The sequence below is a fragment of the Bos indicus x Bos taurus genome, chromosome 9 (assembly GCF_003369695.1).
Source record: "Bos indicus x Bos taurus breed Angus x Brahman F1 hybrid chromosome 9, Bos_hybrid_MaternalHap_v2.0, whole genome shotgun sequence".
Lineage (NCBI taxonomy): Eukaryota > Metazoa > Chordata > Mammalia > Artiodactyla > Bovidae > Bos > Bos indicus x Bos taurus.
The window spans coordinates 95,251,187-95,271,416 of record NC_040084.1 but is presented as its reverse complement, the minus strand read 5'-3'; the positions used below and the strand labels follow the sequence as shown (position 1 = coordinate 95,271,416).

The following is a 20,230-nucleotide window of genomic DNA, read 5'->3' as shown; positions in this document are numbered from 1 at the left end:
AGACTTCACCTGCCAATACAGGAGACACAAGACACATAGGTTTGATCCCTGGGTAGGGAAGAGCCCCTGGAAGAGGAAATGGCAACCCACTCTAGTAATGCTTGCCTGGAGAATCCCATGGACAGAGGAGCCTGGTGGGTTACAGTCCATGGGGGTTGCAAAGAGTTGGACACGACTGAGCACACACACAACTACAAATTTCCTAAAATCTGGCACACCTGTCTCTCTGATGAGCTGGGTCAGACTAGAACGTAAGTCCCTAGTTTATTATCACCCCCATCAACCATCAACTCACGCTCAGATCTATCTCCACTATACCTCCATGAGAGTGGAATTGTGTCTCCACTGTAATTGATCTACACCAGATCAAGCTACAGACTTCTGGGAAATAAGAACAAACAGAAAGGGGCCCGCATGTGCACACTTTTTAAAAGACCTTTAAGCTTTCCTATTTATTGTTCAACAATAATTTAGCTTAAATGGAAAAGTATATTACTGGCATAACAAACAAAATCAGAGTAAATAAACAAAGATGCACCATTTACTTCTCTGCAAGTTGCTGATTTTTACTTTGTAAAGATGATAAACACTAGCTCACTCTGATTACTCACTGTCCACCATTTAGGAATGGAAACGGATACATTTTGGTTAAAAGGCAAAAACTTTTTTTCCCCTTACTTCTTCTGGTTTATACCCTATAATTTAATTCATGGTCAACAAAAGATTAAAGTCTGCCAAAGAAAATTACAATGAGTAGAAGCAGTTCACGAGTACTTAATGGAAGTTGGGGGCAAATTAACACACTGCTGTCATAGCGTGTGTCCGACACACGTCCTTACTTGCACAAGCGTGTCCAGGGTAAAGATGTGCTCCCCACGAACGTTGTAGAACTTGACCATGGCACTCTTCAGAAGAGGGCCATTGGGGAGGTCACTGAACTGGCTTGGGCGCTCCATACCAGCAACTGCCAGGAGGTCTCCCTGCGTGCACCACTGGGCCACCACCTCTGAAACGAAAAAGAGGGAGGCAGTCAACATGAGCTGGCGGGGTGGGGGGGGGTTGTCTGTTCGGAACTCTCATTTAAGGAGTTTAAGAAATGGAGCCACTGAGCACGTACAACGGCGTCCAAGTTTCTCTTGTGAAGTCAACGGAGACTCTGAACACAGATGTTCACTACATGGGTGGGGAGTGTTCACTACATGGGTGGGGAGTGTTCACTACAGGGATGGGAGTGTTCACTACATGGGTGGGGAGTGTTCACTACAGGGATGGGGAGTGTTCACTACATGGGTGGGGAGTGCTCACTACATGGGTGGGGAGTGCTCACTACATGGGTGGGGAGTGTTCACTACAGGGATGGGGAGTGTTCACTACACGGGTGGGGAGTGTTCACTACATGGGTGGGGAGAGTTCACTACATGGGTGGGGAGTGCTCACTACGTGGGTGGGGAGTGTTCACTACAGGGATGGGGAGTGTTCACTACAGGGATGGGGAGTGTTCACTACACAGGTGGGGAGTGTTCACTACACGGGTGGGGAAAGTTCACTACATGGGTGGGGAGAGTTCACTACATGGGTGGGGAGTGCTCACTACGTGGGTGGGGAGTGTTCATTACAGGGATGGGGAGTGCTCACTACATGGGTGGGGAGTGTTCATTCCATGGTTGGGGAGTGTTCACTACATGGGTGGGGAGTGTTCACTACATGGGTGGGGAGAGTTCACTACATGGGTGGGGAGAGTTCACTACATGGGTGGGGAGTGTTCACTACAGGGATGGGGAGTGCTCACTACATGGGTGGGGAGTGTTCATTCCATGGGTGGGGAGTGTTCATTCCATGGGTGGGGAGAGTTCATTCCATGGGTGGGGAGTGTTCATGTAAAAGGGTGGGGAGTGTTCACTACAGAGATGGGGAGTGTTCACTACATGGGTGGGGAGTGTTCACTACATGAGTGGGGACTGCAGGTTCCCCTGAAACACACCTAAACCAGGAGAAAACCAGACACGATACATCTACTGCAGTACCAGCACTCCCACGACGAGAAGGCCACAACTGCGAGAGTGCAGGTAAGGTCAGAGAGCCCACCACTGTCCATCCTGAGTGTCCTTCCCTCTGCTGTGACCCCGACTCCCAGAGAGGACTCAGAGAGCTTACAAAAGCTCCAAGTGAAATGCAAATCAAGAGCAAAGCCTAAATTCAGTTCATTCGATGTTCTGTGCACTACTAGGCAGATGAAGTTCAGATAAAGGACGGGTCTGTGTATCAAGGCCTGGACTTTCACCCAGCATCTGGGTGATGTGATGTGGGGTCTCAGAAAAGAAGACGATTCCTCTGCTGGATGGCAGTGTTGTCAGACACACTGTCACAGAGATGTGATGCTCACCTACGAGCCATTCAGGACCTAGAAGAAATGGTTATTAAACATTGTGTCTAATTCCAATGTGAGCGATTCACTTATTCTTGCTGGTAAAACAAGTTGCTGGTACAGTAAGATTTATGGTGTAGCTTGTTTTCCCTCAAGATCCTAAAACTGGATCTGGCTTATCCGGAGATCCCTGAATCTGGAAGCCCGTGGCCGATTCTGCAGAAAGGCTGGAGTTGAAAGGTGCACCCCATGACAGGGACGGGTTTCAGAACTTGGTCTAGATTTCGGCAGTTCCTGAGCTCCACCTGTGATCTCAGCAGCTCTCTCTCATTCACGTGCGGCACTGATTCTGACATCAACACCGAGCACATTCTGAGGTCACTGAAGTTCCCCAGTTTCCCTGGAAGACTGAAAAGCAGTCCTGGGAGAAGACAGCTCTCCAGACCCCGGGAACTGAAGGCCCACTTGTCAAGTCAGCTGCAGACGGAATCTAGAGACAGATCCCAGCAGAGGGCTGAGAGGACGCAGTTATGGACAAACACAACATGGTAAAATCTCTACAACTGGAGGCAGTAAAAGCATCAGTAAATAGAGGATTTTTCTTATAGACAGGCATAAATAAGGTTGAGTATTGGGTGGGCCCAAAACTCTGTCCAGGTTTTTCCTAATAGGTAAGTGGGTGGTGGCCCCCACAGGACGGGCCCAGACACACAGCAGATGCGCAGCAGCTAACACAGGGAAGCCCAGGGTTCAAGGCGGCCATCTGCTAGATGGCGACATGTGAGTAAGGATCTTAGTCCAAACGTTTATGAGCAAATGCGCAGGGATTTCTTTGGTGCAGTTATAACATTACACTGAGATGGCGGTAGTTCCCAAAGGTATGTCATTCTTTTGAAAAGAGTAAGTTTCATAAGAATAATGCCATTTCTTGTTCTGAAGATTATATAACCAGGAACATAAAAGGATGCAGTGACAAGTGTGGGCCCCTCAATACTGAGCATGACCCAGGCCTGATCCACGATAGGCATGCAGCCATCAGGGACGCCCGGCCCCACCCCTTCCTTAGACGCCCACATCAGCGACGCATCTATTAGCCGTTAGACGTGTGCGCACTTGTGTGTGTGTGTGTGCGTGAGTGCGCCCGCACATGTGCACCTGTGTCCAGAGACAGGGAGGGAGAAAGAAAACGAAAAAGAAAGCGAAGGTTCCCGTTTGCCCCACCTCCATTCAGATCACAGCAGGTCCCTTTAACACGGGGACCAGAGACCACCCTGGAGCTTCTGCACTGCACCGTCCAACCCTGAAGAAACAGACTGGTTTTCCAGAGAACGCATCAGAGCCACCACCTCAGGAGACTTCCTGAACTGCACATTTCACAACACTCAGAATGCTGATGGACACCAATTTCCTCCTGAGACACCACTTCCTACCGCCCCCTCAGGAGGCCGTCAACCACTCACCACTGACCTTCACACGGACGCCTCGATTTGACAGGTTTGTCGCAACCACCAGCTGCTCAAGAAGCCTCAGAACCCTGGGGGCTCCTGTGTGTTGTCTGGAGGCGAGCGCCCCCTGTCCGAGAGGACCGCTCCTCCCGAGAAGGGCAGGTGAGGACGAAGTGACTGTTGGGAGAGCTTCCTCAAGATGAGACTAGACAGGAATCGACTGGTCAGACAAGCAGAGGAGCGAGAGGAAAGACCTTCACGGACAGACTCCATTAAGCCCTGTAGAGGCCAGTGGTCAGGAGGCCTGGGAGTGACACCCAGCTCGCAAGGCGGGCGGCTCCGTACCTTTCAGCCCTGACTGGATGATGGTGGGAGACAAGTCGTCATAGCTGTTCATCAGGCTGATATCTCCGGAGGTGAAGCTGACAGTGAGCAGGGGCTTGATGTTCTGCACCGGGATGGGGTACGCTGCCGGACCATCTGCGGGAACAGAAGTGCCGGGTGAAAATGAGGTACGAGCACGTGACCTGAACCCAGGCCAGCACCTGCAGCCCTGCGGAGGCCTGGAAACCACTAACAGTGCAGGCCAGACCCTGGGCTGGGGGGGTCACCCAGGAAGGTGGTGCTGCACAGCATCAGGCTCTAACCACAGGGGCACGGGGGGAGCCCCGGACGAGAGGTGGTGGGGACAGCAGCCCTGTGGGTACCGGGCGGGGCTCCCTGGGCTCTGGGTGCCCTGCTGAGAGTTTACCAACCTGCGTGTCTCTGGTGATATGCAAACGTGAATTACTTTAACATCACGTGACATAGGAGGATGGGTGGGAAGGTTGAAAACATTTTCTTAATCCTGGTCCAAGGTACCGAAAGCTGCCTTTCAACACTGGACGCACTTTCACTGAACATTACAGGCATCGAGCAGCCACCGTGAATTGTTTTTACCAAAAGAGACCCCACATCTGGAGGAGGCCCAGACTGGCTGTGGCTGATGCCCAGTGTGCGTGAGTGTGAGGAGACGTGTGTGTGTGTGTGTGTGTGTGTGTGTGTGGAGACGTGTGTGTGTGTGTGTGTGTGTGTGTGTGTATTAAGGAAGGAGCCCTGAGGGGTGCTCCTCTGCGTCCACCCCCTGCAGTGGGTCAGCCTGACACCTGCTCGCTTGCCCTGCTCAGCTCACCTGTGGAGGCTCTTATAATAACTGTCCTCTGCTTCACTTTTAAGATACTACAAATACTGGCCTCTGTGCTCGAATTCCCAAGGTCACCAGGAACACCTTGCTCTCTCTGAAAGTCAAGTTTCAGTCTCCTCCAAACTGCCCCACTGCTTCTGAGGAGGGGAACCGGTTAGAGTGCAGCTGGGAACTAATGCTGCTCTTAGACTTCATCTGGACATGCTCCATCACCTTGGTCTCTGGACCCTGTTTCTGCCCTAGTAAGAGGGGAAGAGCAAGTATGCATTCAACCCAGTAAGTCCTGTTTTAAAAGTATACTGAGCCGAGTGCTGAAAGACACCAATCTGATCACTGCCACCGGCAGTCAGTCCTTCCGTCTCACTACTCATCTCACTACTTGTCTCCTTTAAAAAGAAAGGCCCTTTAAAAGGAGCAGGAATGGGACCCCGGGGGAGAGTCAGAGCCCTGGGGGGGCATGCTGAGGGCTGACAGTGGGGACGGCCAGGCCAGCACCCACCCCCAAGGCTTCTGCTCTGGGGCCTCAGGCATGCTCAAGGTGGCGGGGGGAGGCAGAACCCGAAATCACCCCCACCAAGGGGCTGAAACCATCTATCATGACTGGGCCAAATGTTCACAAACTCAGATGTCACCTACTCTAACATCACTGTAAGGCTTGGAGGTGGCGGGGTGAGGGCAGTGGGTTCTTCTGAACTGAGCAAGGGAAGATCTTTTGCCTGAAATAAACAGGCAGGGACATGGTAATGTGCTGGCCTTCGTCAGGGGCAGAACTAACTAACCCTTTCCTCACACAGCCAGGGTCACCGGCTTCAGTAATGTTACGGATCTAGAGCACTATGGGTTAGGACGTAGGAACAGCACAGCAGTTCTCACCTTCAGCTCTGTTCTCCCTAGGCACCACCCCCCAATACCTCAGGGTCACGGAAACGGCCATCAGTCTCGTTCTGCGTCTAGGAAAACCAGTGGAGGGCCAAGCCACCCAACCACTGATTCTGCGAAAAGGGATGGCAGAGAGGTAGGTGATGGTCCCATCCAGGTCAGAGACTGGGTGGGCTGGCTCTGCCCTGCATTCCACTGAGAACCCTGCCCAATGGGAAGGGGTCCTTCTCCTCCTGCCCTCCCAGCAGGGCCACCTTGGGGCGGGGAGTAGTCGTCCGAGTCGGTGTCGCTCTCGCTGCTGTCCTCCACCAGGAAGGCGGGGTAGTTCCAGGACATGCTGAGGATGCCATCCGACTCGTGCAGCAGGACGTGGGCCAGCATCCGGCCATGGCAGTCCATGACGATCACCTGTCCGTCGGCGGTGCCGAACAGTACCTGCAGCAGAGGAGCAGGACTCCCGATGGGCGGGCAGAGAGGACAGCGGTTGTGGCCCCACCCCACTCCCACCTCAATGTGTTCACAGGACACAATACTTGAGAACTGGAAGAAGAGACCAGTTAAGCAAAGGAGGGATACACAAAGCTTTGTTAGCTGGCTCTTACTGGAAGAATTTTAGTCCTCTATTAGCGAAAGGGAACTAGTGCTGTAATAAATATGTTATGTGGACGCTTTCAAATAATGTCAAAATCACTGTCACATTTTGTGGGTTGCTTTTTTTTTTCAGTTGGAGGAGGAGGGTCAAGAAGAAGATAATATTCTCTTATTTTTCTCTAAAAAAATAAAAGAAAAGCAGCAGCAGAGGATCATCATGTGCAAGTGTACGTAAGCCTGTTTATCTTGTTGTTCCACTTCACTGAGAATAGTACCAGGGCTGACGTATTTAAGTAATAACGTTATAGTAAATTAATGGTATTAATATATTAAGTGCTTGCTTTGTGCTAAGCACAATTCTAACAAAGTTTACCTCATCGACTGTCTGAATAATCCTGGCAGCTAAGCGCCAGCACTGCTGGCGTGGAGCTGAGACAGAGCTGACGCCTTGTGTACTGAGGGCTGCTCCTGGGGGCCCCAGTCACCCGCCCTGAGCACAGGAACGTGCTGGGGTGCGGGCAGGCACACGGCCAGGGCTAAGCACAAGCAGGCAGAGGAAGGCTGGACGCGGGGGTCGGGGTGATGGTGGGCGCCCGCCATCAGAGCAGCAGAGGAGCCGCTCACACTGCTGGAAGCCCCCTGACCGGCGTCATTCTGATGGGTGGCCCTGAAATCTTTGTATTTTTTGTGTCTAATGAGAATTCTCTAATCGTTAGCAACTCATTGTGAGAACCATGCAAGTTATTTCCATTTTATAGATGCAGAAACAACTTAGCAGAGCTCAAGTAAGTTGACAAAGTCATTAAGTGGTCAAGCCAGGGCTATTTACCTAGAAAGACCAGGATTTACATAAAGGGAAAGTTATTTAAGACTCTTTAGGTCCATGCCTCTTTCTGCTTTTAAGATTCTGACATGGAGCTTTTGGACCTAACAAGAGCTGTGGGTACAGTGGACATTAAATAAGTATTTATGGTTACATGAGAGAGTTAAAGTCAGTGACAATCAGAAGGCAATCTTAGGACATAAATCCAGATGATTAAGAAAGACTAATTGCAAAAGAAGATATATTTCATTTAAGCAGTAATAAGCTGACAGAATTTACAGAGCTGTTGAGATAAACCAATTGTCCATCAAATATTCCTTTATACATGAGCTACATTTTAATGACTGGAAAGTAAGAAAAAAAAAAGGAAAGCTGAAACAGTTTTCCTTCAGGGCTGGTGATGAATCATTACTGAATGCTGCTTACAGGAAAAAGAGATAAGTTGTACTAGGAACACAGTAAAAGTCATTTTAGGAAAAGCTGAATTCTTGGCTGCCAGCATTGAAAATGAGTATCCACCAGCATGCCCACAAGGACCTCATGAGACGTGGGCAGGGGGTGGCAGACCCGGCAGGTGTCTCGTGAGCAGTCCGCAGTGCAGATGAAGATGGAACACGACCTCTTATAATTTCAACTACAATTTGCATATTTCAGAGGAGGAAGATGTATGGGCAGCCCTCTAAAGTGACATCCCAGGACGCAAGCTTTTATTCTCCGCTTCCCACATCCTCACTCACTTGTTCAAGCACGTCTCAAGGGCAGCGTTATACCTGGGAGCGTGTGAAGGGGTTATTTCACAGTTATGACTTTGTTTCTCATAAACATAGCTCATGAGCAGCCAACAGCAAACAGTTATTCTTCTCAAGTACCCAGAATTAAAATGTTTATCAATCCCAAACAAGCTCCCTGGGCCCTTCCACTGTAGTTCCCAGTCTCCGCTGGCATGGCGATCCTCACTATTCTTGTGTCTTACTGTGTGGCTATCTGATCTGTCTGACTTCCGTGCTAGACATAAGCTTTTGAGGACATGGACTGTGTCTGCTCTCACTGCGCTCTCCCCAGGGCCTGTCCTCAGAGGACACACAGCAGCCTCTGTGAAGGGAGGGAGGAAATGAAGCATTGTTTGAGTAACACATTTTTCCATTTTGGAGAACAGACACCATCTAGTTCCTGAATGAAGGACTGGTGGCTTAATGAGTTTTCAGTGTTCAACATCACACTAAAGCAAAAGAGGACAAGAGAACCAGCCTCCAAATTCCCCAACATTAATCAACTCCGACTGCAGCTCTCTTGGAAGTTAATGCACTGTTAAGATCAGGGAGAAGGAAAAAGGCATCCCTGACGCTTGAGCTGTCAAGCAGCGACAGAGGAAGTTACTCTGTTTTGGAACAAGTATGTCAGATAACTGAAGAACACTGATGTGATGTAAAATCAGATTTCTGAAGATCTCCTCTATTACAAGTTCTTTAAATGCCTCATCACTTTGAAATAGATAAAGCTTCTCCAAGCCAAGGACTTCAAAGGAACAAGACAGCAAAGTCTAAACAATAATGAATACACATATGGGCAAAGGCATCACTCTCTGCAGCCTCTCCTCCCTGCTTCTGGGGCTCTGGACAGACTGGTCTGGCTCCTCTTGCCCAGGCTCGGTCTCCTCCTTTAGGCTTGGCCCAGACCCTTTCCCCTCTCTAGGAGGTCACAGTCATGTCCATGGCCTGGCTTGGTCCCTGTCCAGGCCATTCCCCTAAGCTCCAGACTCACACACTCCAACTGCCTGCCAGCCTCTGACCCCCAGATGTGTTAAAGGCCAGGCCCGTCAGAGTCAACCTGTCCCCGATGAGGTGCATGACCTCGTCTGTCCCCCGGGCCAACACACACAGCAGGTCCTCTGCCGGCAGAGACTGTGGTTTGTGCTTTATCTCCGGTGTCCGGTACGGGGTCTGGTATGTAACAGGGATTCAGACATCACTTGTCAAGGCTTTTGAGACCCACCACACAGACTTGTCCTCACTCTAGCCATGGTCCCCACAGTACTCTGTTTCTGTGGCACCATGAGCTTCCCGAGGGCAGGTCTGCGGCCATAGGCTCTCACCTGCTGCCAGTCACCAGTGGACGCTCAGGGACTCTCAGTAAATGCATTTCTGCCCAAAGCTTTAGCCTTTGCCCAAGTTTTCCTACACATGAACAGCTTCTTTCTTTTCTTCTTTTAACTAGATCAATGCTCAAATTTTCCCATAAAACTGGCCTCCAAAACACTTTTAGTTATAGATAATTTAAATTTCTGTCTCATATTTTCCTTACTATTTCTGTTGGACTGCAGGCTTCACCGAGGGGTGGGAATAATGCTCCCTCTGTAATATGTACACTAAGAACCAAAGATGGTAGAAACCTGCCAGCCCTTGGGTTCAATGGCTGTCCCTCTGGACACGGGACACTGCTTCAGGGCAGTGTTTAATACCATTGCAATGTTTTTTAAAAATTATGGTATCCACATATAATCTCTCCATTCTAAACTATTTTTAGATGTAATCATTTTAAAATGTAACACAATTATCACCAGCAATTTAAAATGAACTAAGCCGCAGGAAGAAGACAGAAAATCATTCAAAAGATTCATGTTTTGCAACCAGTGATGATGTATCATCAGTACCTTTATCTCTGGAGACTGGTCCTCATCTACATTCTTGAATAAAGACCATGTTAGGAAATTTCAACTATAAAAATATATGCTTCTGTAAATGCAGTAGAGTTCAACGAGTAGCATACAAACTAGTCACAAAAGGAGTTGATTTTTCCCATTTATTTGCTTTTGTGATTTAAAGCTGGGGAGAGGATGATAAAGTTATTACAAATCCCGACTGCAGGCATACCTCATTTTATTATACTTTGCATATATTGTATTTTTTTTTAAACTAAAGGTTTGTAGCAACCCTGCATCAAGCTAGTCTCTCTATGCTGTTTTTCCAACACGATTTGGTTACTTTGTGTATCTGTGTAATATTTTGATAATTCTCACAGTATTTCAAACTTTTTCATTATTATATTTGTCATGGTGATCTGTGACCAGTGACCTCTGATATTACTATTGTAATTCTTTTGGGAAACCAGGTCCATGTAAGATGGTAAACTTGATTATTTAAATGACAACAAAGGCTCTAGAATATGACATAAACTTAGTTGATAAAGCAGGGTTTGTGGGAACTGTCTGATTTTGAAAGTTCCCCTCTGTATAGAAAGCTATCAAACATAGCACTGCATGCTACAGGGAAATGGTTCCTGCAAGGAAGAGCCGATTAATGTGGCAAGCTTCACTGCTGTCTCATTTTAGAAATGGCCACAGCCACCCCCGCATTTAGCAACCACCACCCTGAGCAGTCAGCAACCATCAACACTGAGACAAGGCCCTCCACCAACAAAAAGATTACCACTTGCTCAGATGATAGCATTTTTCTTTTTAGCAATAAAGTATTTTAAAATTAAAGGATATACATTTTTTTATTTTAGACATAATGCTATTGCATACTTTTAATAGACTACAGTATAGTATAAACATAATTTTTGTATGCACTGGGAAACCAAAAAATGTAACTGATTCACTGTAGTGCAATGGTCTGAAACCAAACCCACAATACCTCTGAGAGAGGCCTGCACCTGGTGTCAAGTGCAGTGTCAAGTGTCATGCACGGCCATGGAGGGAGGAGGGGAGGGAAGCATAGTAACGTCCCTTTGCTCCTTGGCAGGAATATTCTGTCCTGAGATGCACTGAAGTAACACTTTTGTTCTGAAAGACCATCCTGTCAGCTTCAAAACACTAGCTTTCAAATGTGCTTCAAGGCCAGATTTGAGCATTTTGTGACTAATATTTTTCAGTATTTTTTCAGCCACTGACATCAGACAGTTGTAAAGGACAGAATTGCTCAATTGATTAACAGAGTATTTCCTGGTTCAAAAAAAAGGATAAAATATAACTTCACAATTGATTCTAATAATCATTTCTAAAACAGGCATTTTAAGACTTATTCTGATAAACATGGGAAAGAAATCTAGCCCAAAACAGCTATAATAAAAATTTGTATCTTTGGGCTAAACATGTAATTTTGAAGTCATTTCATCTCCTCACTGCAGGATAACTGCTTATAAACTAACCTATAAAGAAGAGCACCTACTCTATGTTTAAAGATTTTCAGAGAAGGAAATAGTCTATCCACCTCAGGTACTGAATTTAACATTAAATAATTTTCATTGCTATAACATTCTTCCCCAAATCTTTCAGGTTCCATTTTAAAGTTTATTCATCCTTTTAAGACACCTACATATTATTTCTGGGGAGTGGAGGGGAACAGTCTGACTACAGGAGTAATTTAAAAACACATTTACCTAGGATACCTCTGGAAGGACACACACGTAACTGGAAACACCGATCACCTCTGGGGACAGAAGAGGGTGGCTGGGGGTAGTGGGGAGAAAGGGAACTTTTCATCATATATCCTTTTGAACATTTAGGATTATATACCATGTGAGTATGCTATTGAAATATACTTAAGTACACATGGAATGAAGTACAGAGAAAAGGTTCAGGAATACAGCTCCATTATCAGATCTCTGGAGCTGGATGAAATGTGCTGGGCCTGTTTGCTGAAGATCGTCTTAAGTCTACTGGCAAAACACGCTTTCCTTTGCAAAGAACTCAGAATTGGGAGTTGGCTTGCTAGGGGTCTGGTTCTGTTTTGATTCCTAACTACTTATGTCACTTTGAATTGATCATTTGCCTTCCTGAGTACTGTTCTCATCTTCATCTAAAAAAAGTTGTATTAGATGAGTTCTCAAATCCTTTCCTGTTTCAAAAGGCTCCAACTCTTTCAATAAATACCTAAATACATTTCTCATTATGTAGAAATAGTCATTTTTTCCTGTGGCTACTAATAAACTTCCTTAACAAAAGGGCTAAAAGGAAATGATTTCCTGGTCTGAGGAAACTGAAAACCTTGTGACTCAACAGAAGAGGTCAGGGTGCGCAGTGATGTGGGCGGGCCCAACAGCGCCTGTGGCTGCTGTCGAAGGTCAGTGAAGCCAACACCAGTCAGGGAGGCAAGATCAGATTTTATCCAGGAATCACTACTGCAGGACAAGGAGCTGATCTCAACTTCCACTTGTGCAGACATGACGGGGCATCTTAAAGGGAGAATGGGAGAGGGGAAGAGGAGGGAGGCGGGGTGCTGAATCTTGTCAAATGCTTTGTCTGCATCTACTGAGATGACCATATGGTTCTTACCCTGTATTTTGCTAATGAGTGTATCACAGTGATTGATTTTTATATGGTGAACATCTTGTTATCCCAGGGATAAATCCCACTTGACTGTTGTGTGAGATTCTTTTAATGAGCTGTTTCACTCAGTTTGCTAGTATTTTGTTGTGGATTTTTGCATCTATGTTCATCAGGGATATTGGTCTGTAATTTTCTTTCCTTACAGTGTCTTCATCTGGCGTTGGTCCCCAATACTATAAAGCTTTTAGAGGAAAACAGGCAGAACACTGACATAAATGATAGTAGTAACTTTTTCAACTCAGCTCCTAGGGTAATGGAAATAAAACAAAAATAAACAAGTGGGACCTAATTACAAAGCTTTTGCATAGCAAAGGAAATCACAAGCAAAATGAAAAGACAACCTACAGAATGGGAGAAAATGATGCAACCAACAACGGATTAATCTCCAAAATTTACAAATAGCGTGTGCAGCCCAATATCCAAGAAACCAAACAACCCAATCAAAAAATGGGCAGAGGATCTAAACAGATGTTTCTTCAAGGAAGACATACAGACATACAGAGGGCCAAGAGGCACATGAAAAGACATTCAACATCGTTTTTAGAGAAATGCAAATCAAAACTACAATGAGGTATGTAGTCAGAAAGGCCATCATCAAAAAATCTACAAACAGGACCTACCTGGTGGCTCAGTGATGAATCTGCCTGCCGACGCAGGAGACATGGGTTCAAGCCCTGATCAGGGAAGACCCCATAAGCTGCGGAGCAGCTAAGCCCGTGTGCCCCAAGTACTGAACCTGTGCTCTAGAGCCTGGGAGACGCAACTATGCCACCCATGTGCCGTAACTACTGAAGACCGCACACCCTAGAGCCTGTCTGTGCTCTGCAACAGGGAAGCCACAGTGAGAAGCCCACGCATCGCAGCTAGAGAGCAGCCCGCTCGCCACAACTAGAGAAGAGCCTTGCGCAGCAGTGAAGACTCAGCACAGTCAGAACTAAACAAATAAATAAAAATTTTAAAAATCTACAAAGAATAAATGCTGGAGAAGGTGTGGAGAAAAGGGAACCTTCCTATACTGTTGTTCGGAATGTAAATTGGTATAGCCACTATGGAGAACACTGATGGAGGTTCCTTAAAAAGTTAAAAATAGAACTACCATATGATACAACAACAGTATATTAAAAAGCAGAGACATTACATTGCTGACAAAGGTCCATCTAGTCAAAGCTATGGTTTTTCCAGTAGTCATGTATGGATGTGAGAGCTGGACCATAAAGAAAGCTGAGCACCAAAGAACTGCTGGAAGCAGCATGTGACATATTATACCACGTATATAATTATTAAAACAAACTTGATGTAGTGTTTGAAATTAAAAAAACACACATATCTGTTAGGTCTACTTGGTTTATAGAGTTGTCAAAGGGCACTGTTTCTCTATGGATTTTCCATCTGTATGTTCTATCTAGTATTGAGAGTGACAGTGAAGTCTTCTATGTTACTGGATTGCTGTCTGTTTAGATTGCTGCAGAAGTTAATTGTGGTTTTGCGTTGTTGAACTTTGCTGTTTGATATTAAAATACATTCTTAAATGTGGTTATGTTATACATCATCTTAATGTGCATTTTTCACTTTATTTTTTTGCTAATGACTTGCTGTTTGTTTTATATTTATTTAGACTAGGGAAATGATGTTAGACCAAAAGCAAATTTGAGCAATTTTCTTATTCAAGTTCAAAATGGGTAGTAAAGCAGCAGAGACAACTCACAATATCAACAACACATCTGGCCCAGGAACTGCTAACGGATGTACAATGCAGTGGTGAGTCAAGAAGCTATGCAAAAGGAGACAAGAGCCCTGACGATGAGGAGAGCAGTGGCTGGTCATTGGAAGTTGACAACGACCAACTGAGAGAATCACTGAAGCTGATCCTCTTACAACTACACAAGAAGTTGCTGAAGAACTCAATGTCGACCATTCTACAGGCATTAGGCGTTTGAAGCAAACTGGAAAGGTGAAGGGGTTCCCAGGTGGCGCTAGTTGTAAAGAACCCACTTGCCAGTGCAGGAACCATAAGAGACGTGGGTTCGGTCCCTGGAGAAGGGCATGGCAACCAACTTCAGTGTTCTTGCCTGGAGAATCCCGTGGAGAGATGAGCCTGGCAAGCTACAGTCCGTAAGCTCATACTTGGGTGCCTCATGAGCTGACCCAAAATTTAAAAAAGTACTGTTGTATTGAAGTGTTGTCTCCTCTTATTTTACACAACAATGAACCATTTCTCAACTGGATTATGACATGTGGTGAAATGTGTCATTTTACATGACAACCAGTGATGACCATCTCAGGGGCTAACTAAGAAGCTCGAAAGTACTTCCTAAAGCCAACTTGCACCCAAAAAAGGTCATAATCATTGTTTGGTGGTCTGCTGCCAGTCTGATCCACTGCAGATTTCTGAGTCCCAGTGAAACCATTACATCTGAGAAGTATGCTCAGCAAATGAATGAGATGCACCAAACTTCAAGGCCTGCAGCCAGCACTGGTCAACAGAATGAGTCCAATTCTCCATGACAACACCCGACCACATGTTGCACAACTAATGCTTCAAAAGTTGAATGAATTGGGCTATCAAGTTTGCCTCATTTACTCTATTCACCTGATCTCTCGCCAACCTACTAGCACTTCTTCAAGCATCTTGACAATCTTTTTCAGGGAAAATACCTCCACAACCAGGAGGCAGAAAATGCTTTCCAAGAGTTTGCTGAATCCTGAAGCATGAATTTTTATGCTACAGTAATAAAGAAACTTATTTCTCATTGGTAAAAATGTGTTGATTGTAATGGTTCCTATTTTGATTAATATACATGTTTCAGCTTAGTTATGATGATTTCAAATTCATGGTCCAAAATCGCAATTACCTTCTCACCAACCTTAATATTTCTAGTATTTGTCCTTTCACTTGTGTCAGTGTTTGCTTTATATAATAATTGAGTGTTCTATATATTTAGGTGCTCTACTAGTGCACGCATATATATTTATAATTGTTATTTCTTACTGGTAAGTTGACCCTTTTGCCTTTATGTTTTTTCTTATCTCTTGTGACAGTGCTTAACATCTATTCTGTGTGATATAGTCATCTTTGTTCTTTTGGTCATTATTTGCATGGAATATCTTTTTCCATCTCTTCACTTTCAGCCTATATATGATCTTCAACCTGAAGTGAATCTCCTACAGGAAGCATATAGTTGGATCTTATTTTTGTTTTTCTTCAGCAGTCTGGTTACTTTGTATCTTTTTATTAGGGAGTTTAATTCATTTAAATTTAAAGTCATTATTAATAGGGAAGGACTTATTATTACTATCTTGTTAACTATTTTCTGTCAATCTTTTAGTTCGTTTGTCCCTCTTTTCCTCTCTTGCTATCTTACTTTGTGTTTCATTGAAATTTTTTTTATATTCATATGCTTGGATTTCTTCTTTTTCATATCATCTAGAAGTATTTTCTTTGTTCACATGGAGCTTATATGAAAGAAATTATAGCTAATGTCAGTCTATTTTATTAAACTCCTAACAACTATAGTTGCATAAAAAACTCTACTTCTAATTATTTCATTCCACTGTATTTTATGTTACTGATGTCACAATTTGTATATTTTTACATTGTGTATTCATTGACACAGTCATTTTTAATATTTATCTTTTAAGTTTTATTATATCTAAAAGCGTTATCAGTTCAGTTCAGTTCAGTTGCTCAGTCCTGTCTGACTCTTTGCGACCCCATGAATGGCAGCACGCCAGGCCTCCCTGTCCATCACCAACTCCCGGAGTTCACTCAAACTCATGTCCATCAAGTCGGTGATGCCATCCAGCCCTCTCATCCTCTGTCATCCCCTTCTCCTCCTGCCTCCAATCCCTCCCAGCATCAGAGTCTTTTCCAATCAGTCAACTCTTCGAATGAGGTGGCCAAAATATTGGCATTTCAGCTTTAGTATCAGTCCTTCCAAAGGACACCCAGGACTGATCTCCTTCAGAATGGACTGGTTGGATCTCCTTGCAGTCCAAGGGACTCTCAAGAGTCTTCTCCAACACCACAGTTCAAAGGCATCAATTCTTCGGCACTCAGCTTTCTTCACAGTCCAACTTTCACATCCATACATGACCAGTGGAAAAACCATAGCCTTGACTAGCTGGACCTTTGTTGGCAAAGTGATGTCTTTGCTTTTGAATATGCTATCTAGGTTGGTCATAACTTTCCTTCCAAGGAGTAAGCGTCTTTTAATTTCATGGCTGCAGTCACCATCTGCAGTGATGGTGATGAACTACTTTAGCTTCTGTGTGTCTGGGAAAGCCTTTATCTCTCTATCACTTTTGAAGTACAGTTTTGCAAGGTATTCTTGATTGGTAGTTTTTTCACTTAGCATTTTGAATATACAGTCACATCCCCTTCTGGACTGCAAGGTTCCTACTGAAAAGTTCACTAATAGCTTTATGGAGTTCTCCTTACACGAGACAAGTTGCTTTTTTTCTTGCCGATTTTAAAATCTGCTTTGTCTTTGGACTTTTGACGGCCTGATTATGTGTGTTGGTCTGTACTTCTCTAAGTTCATCTTATTTGGGAACCATGAGGATCACTGAATCTGTATGTCTATTCCTCAGATTTGGAGAGTTTTCAGCAATTATTTCTTTGGGTAAACAGTCTGCCCCTTTCTCTCTCTTTTCTTCTGAGACTCCCATAATACATATATTGGTCCATGTAATGGTATCCCACAAGTCTCTCAAGTTTTCTTCATGCTTTCACTTTTTTTTTCTCCTTTGATTAAATAATTTCCAATGATCCATCTTCAAGTTTGCTGATTATTTCCACTGCTTCATTTAATCTGCTGCTGAAACCCTCCAGTGTATTTTTTCATTTCAGTTATCATACACATCAGCTACTTAATTTCTAATTAAAAAAACACTTTAAAAACATTTGGAAGTCTCACTTGGTTCATGCATTTTCTCTTTAACTCACTGAGCATCTTTATGACTGCTATTGTGAATTCTCTGTCAGGTAAATTTTATGTCTCCATTTCACTGGGGTCAGTTTCTGGAGATTTATCTTATACCTTTGGGACTTATTTCCCTGTTTCTTAATTTTTCTTGACTCTCTATGTTGGTGTCTGTGCATCAGACAAAATTACCACTTCTCCCAATTTTCCTGGACTAGGCTTGTGAAAAAGAAGACTCTCACTGCTCCGCCTGTTTAGTGACTCCGGAAGTTGCTCCAACCATCATACTAGTCCAAACCACCATCTTTGTTCAGAGTGACCCAAGATGTATGGACTATGCTGGGTCCTGTCAGTGCTCAAATTCAAAAGCCAGTCCCCTGGGCAGCCCTAAAGAAATCTGAACACTGGATACACGGTCCAACTCTTTCCTACCCACTGCTTTTAACATAGTAGCTGAAATCTGGGACTTCCTCACCAGCTCACTCTGTATTGGGCCAGGAGAAGGGGCTGTGTTGAGTATGCTAGTTCAAACTGTCATCTTTTTTCTCAGCGGCCCCTGGTGTTCCATCAGCCCTTTGAGACAGGTAAGATAGAAGCCAGTGGCTTAGGCCACACCCAGAAAAAAATCAAAACATCAGACATATGATCCAGTTCTTTCCTTCTCTTCCCAGGGAGAGCTTGAAGCTGGGGTTTTTCTCCCAATTATATGGCACTTAGTGATTATGGCAAATCAAGTTTTTCTACCAGCTCTGATGTGGCAGTTTCATAACACATTAGGGGTACAAAAGCCTCTCAACTAGCTTCTGGATTTCTCACAAAGGGAATTGGTCAGTATATTATTGATTTGGTATGTATGTTGAAGAAAGGAGGTTCCAGAGCTTGCTATTCTGCCATTCTGCTAACATCACTTATGTTGAACATAATCTTTAGGTGATGTATTTAATAAGAGCCAGCGTACACAAATAACTGCCTCCCATCTTTCACTCTTAACTTAAAAAATTTCAAGAAAGTTTTTATTTAGTGTATTTTAAATTCACCTATACTGAGTGTTCTATACAGTAATTCTTCAATGATCTGAGTTCAGAGATAACAAAGAGCATCTTAATTTTTAAACATCTTAGTTGCCAGTGTCACTCAACCAAAACAGCACAAAATAGTACACAGTAGTTTGGCCTATTTTTGCTAAAAAAATACTATTTTCTCCTATGAAGCACTCAATAGGATATCTACAACACACATACACACAAGCAAAATCCAAAAAACTTTAAACAGTATTAACAGTAGTACAAAGATAGCCATAAAGGGTGGCGGCCATCTCCTGATTTCCTTTCCTGTGTATGTTTCCATTATTTTCCTTAATTATTACTTACATCCTCCTTGCATGTTTTTGGTAAGAGTCATTTCTATACGTGTTCAGTTCAGGGCTTAAAATAAAGATGAGCTTCCCTTTTACAGTACTTTTTTTAGTATATGCACCACTAAAAAGTCATGGGAAAATCGAATGGGAAGGGAGGGAGGAGAATCACTTTTTTTACTGGTCAGATTAAATCTAATATCAAAGTTATGTTTCCACAAGTAGGCAGGATCTCTACTCCCCAGGGCCTTTAACCTGCTTATAGTCCACTCTCCATCGAGGGTCTCTTCTCCAGAGTAAGACTGGTTCACTGAGTAATTACTCTAGTGAGTCTGTGGATTAAAAATAGTAATAGCAATAAATAATTTAAGTACCAGAGCTTGTGTGAGAGAGATTTCCATGTGCTTCTTTCATTGAGTTAGCACAATGGCTTCCAAGTCTTCACAGGAAATCTAAGGCCTATAGAGCTCCCATGATTACTACTGAAGGGGCTAGGTGCAGGCTCATCCCTCAAACCAGCACTAACACAGCCGGCAGAGGAAAACGTTTTCTTACAGTGAACAAGAAACTCCTTGCAAATACCAAATTGTGATTCCTTTTATTTTGGTTTTATTAAGTCTGGCTTTCCCCCTGTTAATGAGTGGGTCTCACCTATGAGACAGTCATTTCTTATGCGTCAGATATCAGTAAATTACTTTTCATTTATGAAAATATGGTGGCAACATCACATTTTTAGCTGAGAATGTAAAGATTTATGTTGGTTTTTAAAGTTTCCTTTATAAACCACTTTTGATCTTACAGTACAAGACACAGAGACACTTGAGAATAAATACCCATCTCCTGGACACAACAGATGTCCTCCTTTAAAGCCACAGTCAATCCAAGACCCAGACAAATCATTTACTTTAATCTGACAAGAACCTTTTTCAAAGTAAAGAGGTGGTTGTGACAGATAACAGCACTGTGATTATGGCAGGAAATCCACATTTTGAAGAGATTTATTTTGAAGTAAGTATGGGTGAGAGGACATGTGATCTGGGATCTGCCTTAAATACAGCACAGAAAAAAAATAAAGGATATAGCAAATGTCATAAATATATGTTCTTTGTTTCTATTTTTGATGTTACTGAATTTTTTATAATCTGGTTTAAAAATTATCGAATTAAAAAACCCTATAGAATCATTTATTACTTGGAATACTTTGAAGGAGTGGGCAAATCTACTTGACTTGTATGCTGGTACTTCATAACCTTAGAAAGAAAGAGAGAAAGTCGCTCAGTTGTACCCGACTCTTTGCGATCCCATGGACTGTAGCCTACCAGGCTACCTTACATTTCAAAAT

At 44.1% G+C, this 20,230-nt stretch overlaps 1 protein-coding gene across 4 annotated transcripts in view; it reads right to left on the bottom strand.

Moving 5' to 3' along the window:
- Positions 1 to 20,230, bottom strand: part of TULP4 (tubby like protein 4) — a 199,192-nt gene that overhangs the window by 27,839 nt on the left and 151,123 nt on the right. For all 4 annotated transcript variants that reach the window (XM_027551944.1, XM_027551945.1, XM_027551946.1 and 1 more), the window contains 3 exons: positions 6,127 to 6,307; positions 4,156 to 4,290; positions 840 to 1,006 (listed from right to left, as the gene is read on the bottom strand). In XM_027551944.1, coding sequence (XP_027407745.1) covers positions 840 to 1,006; positions 4,156 to 4,290; positions 6,127 to 6,307 — 483 coding nt within the window. The remainder of the gene's footprint in view (positions 1 to 839; positions 1,007 to 4,155; positions 4,291 to 6,126; positions 6,308 to 20,230) is intronic.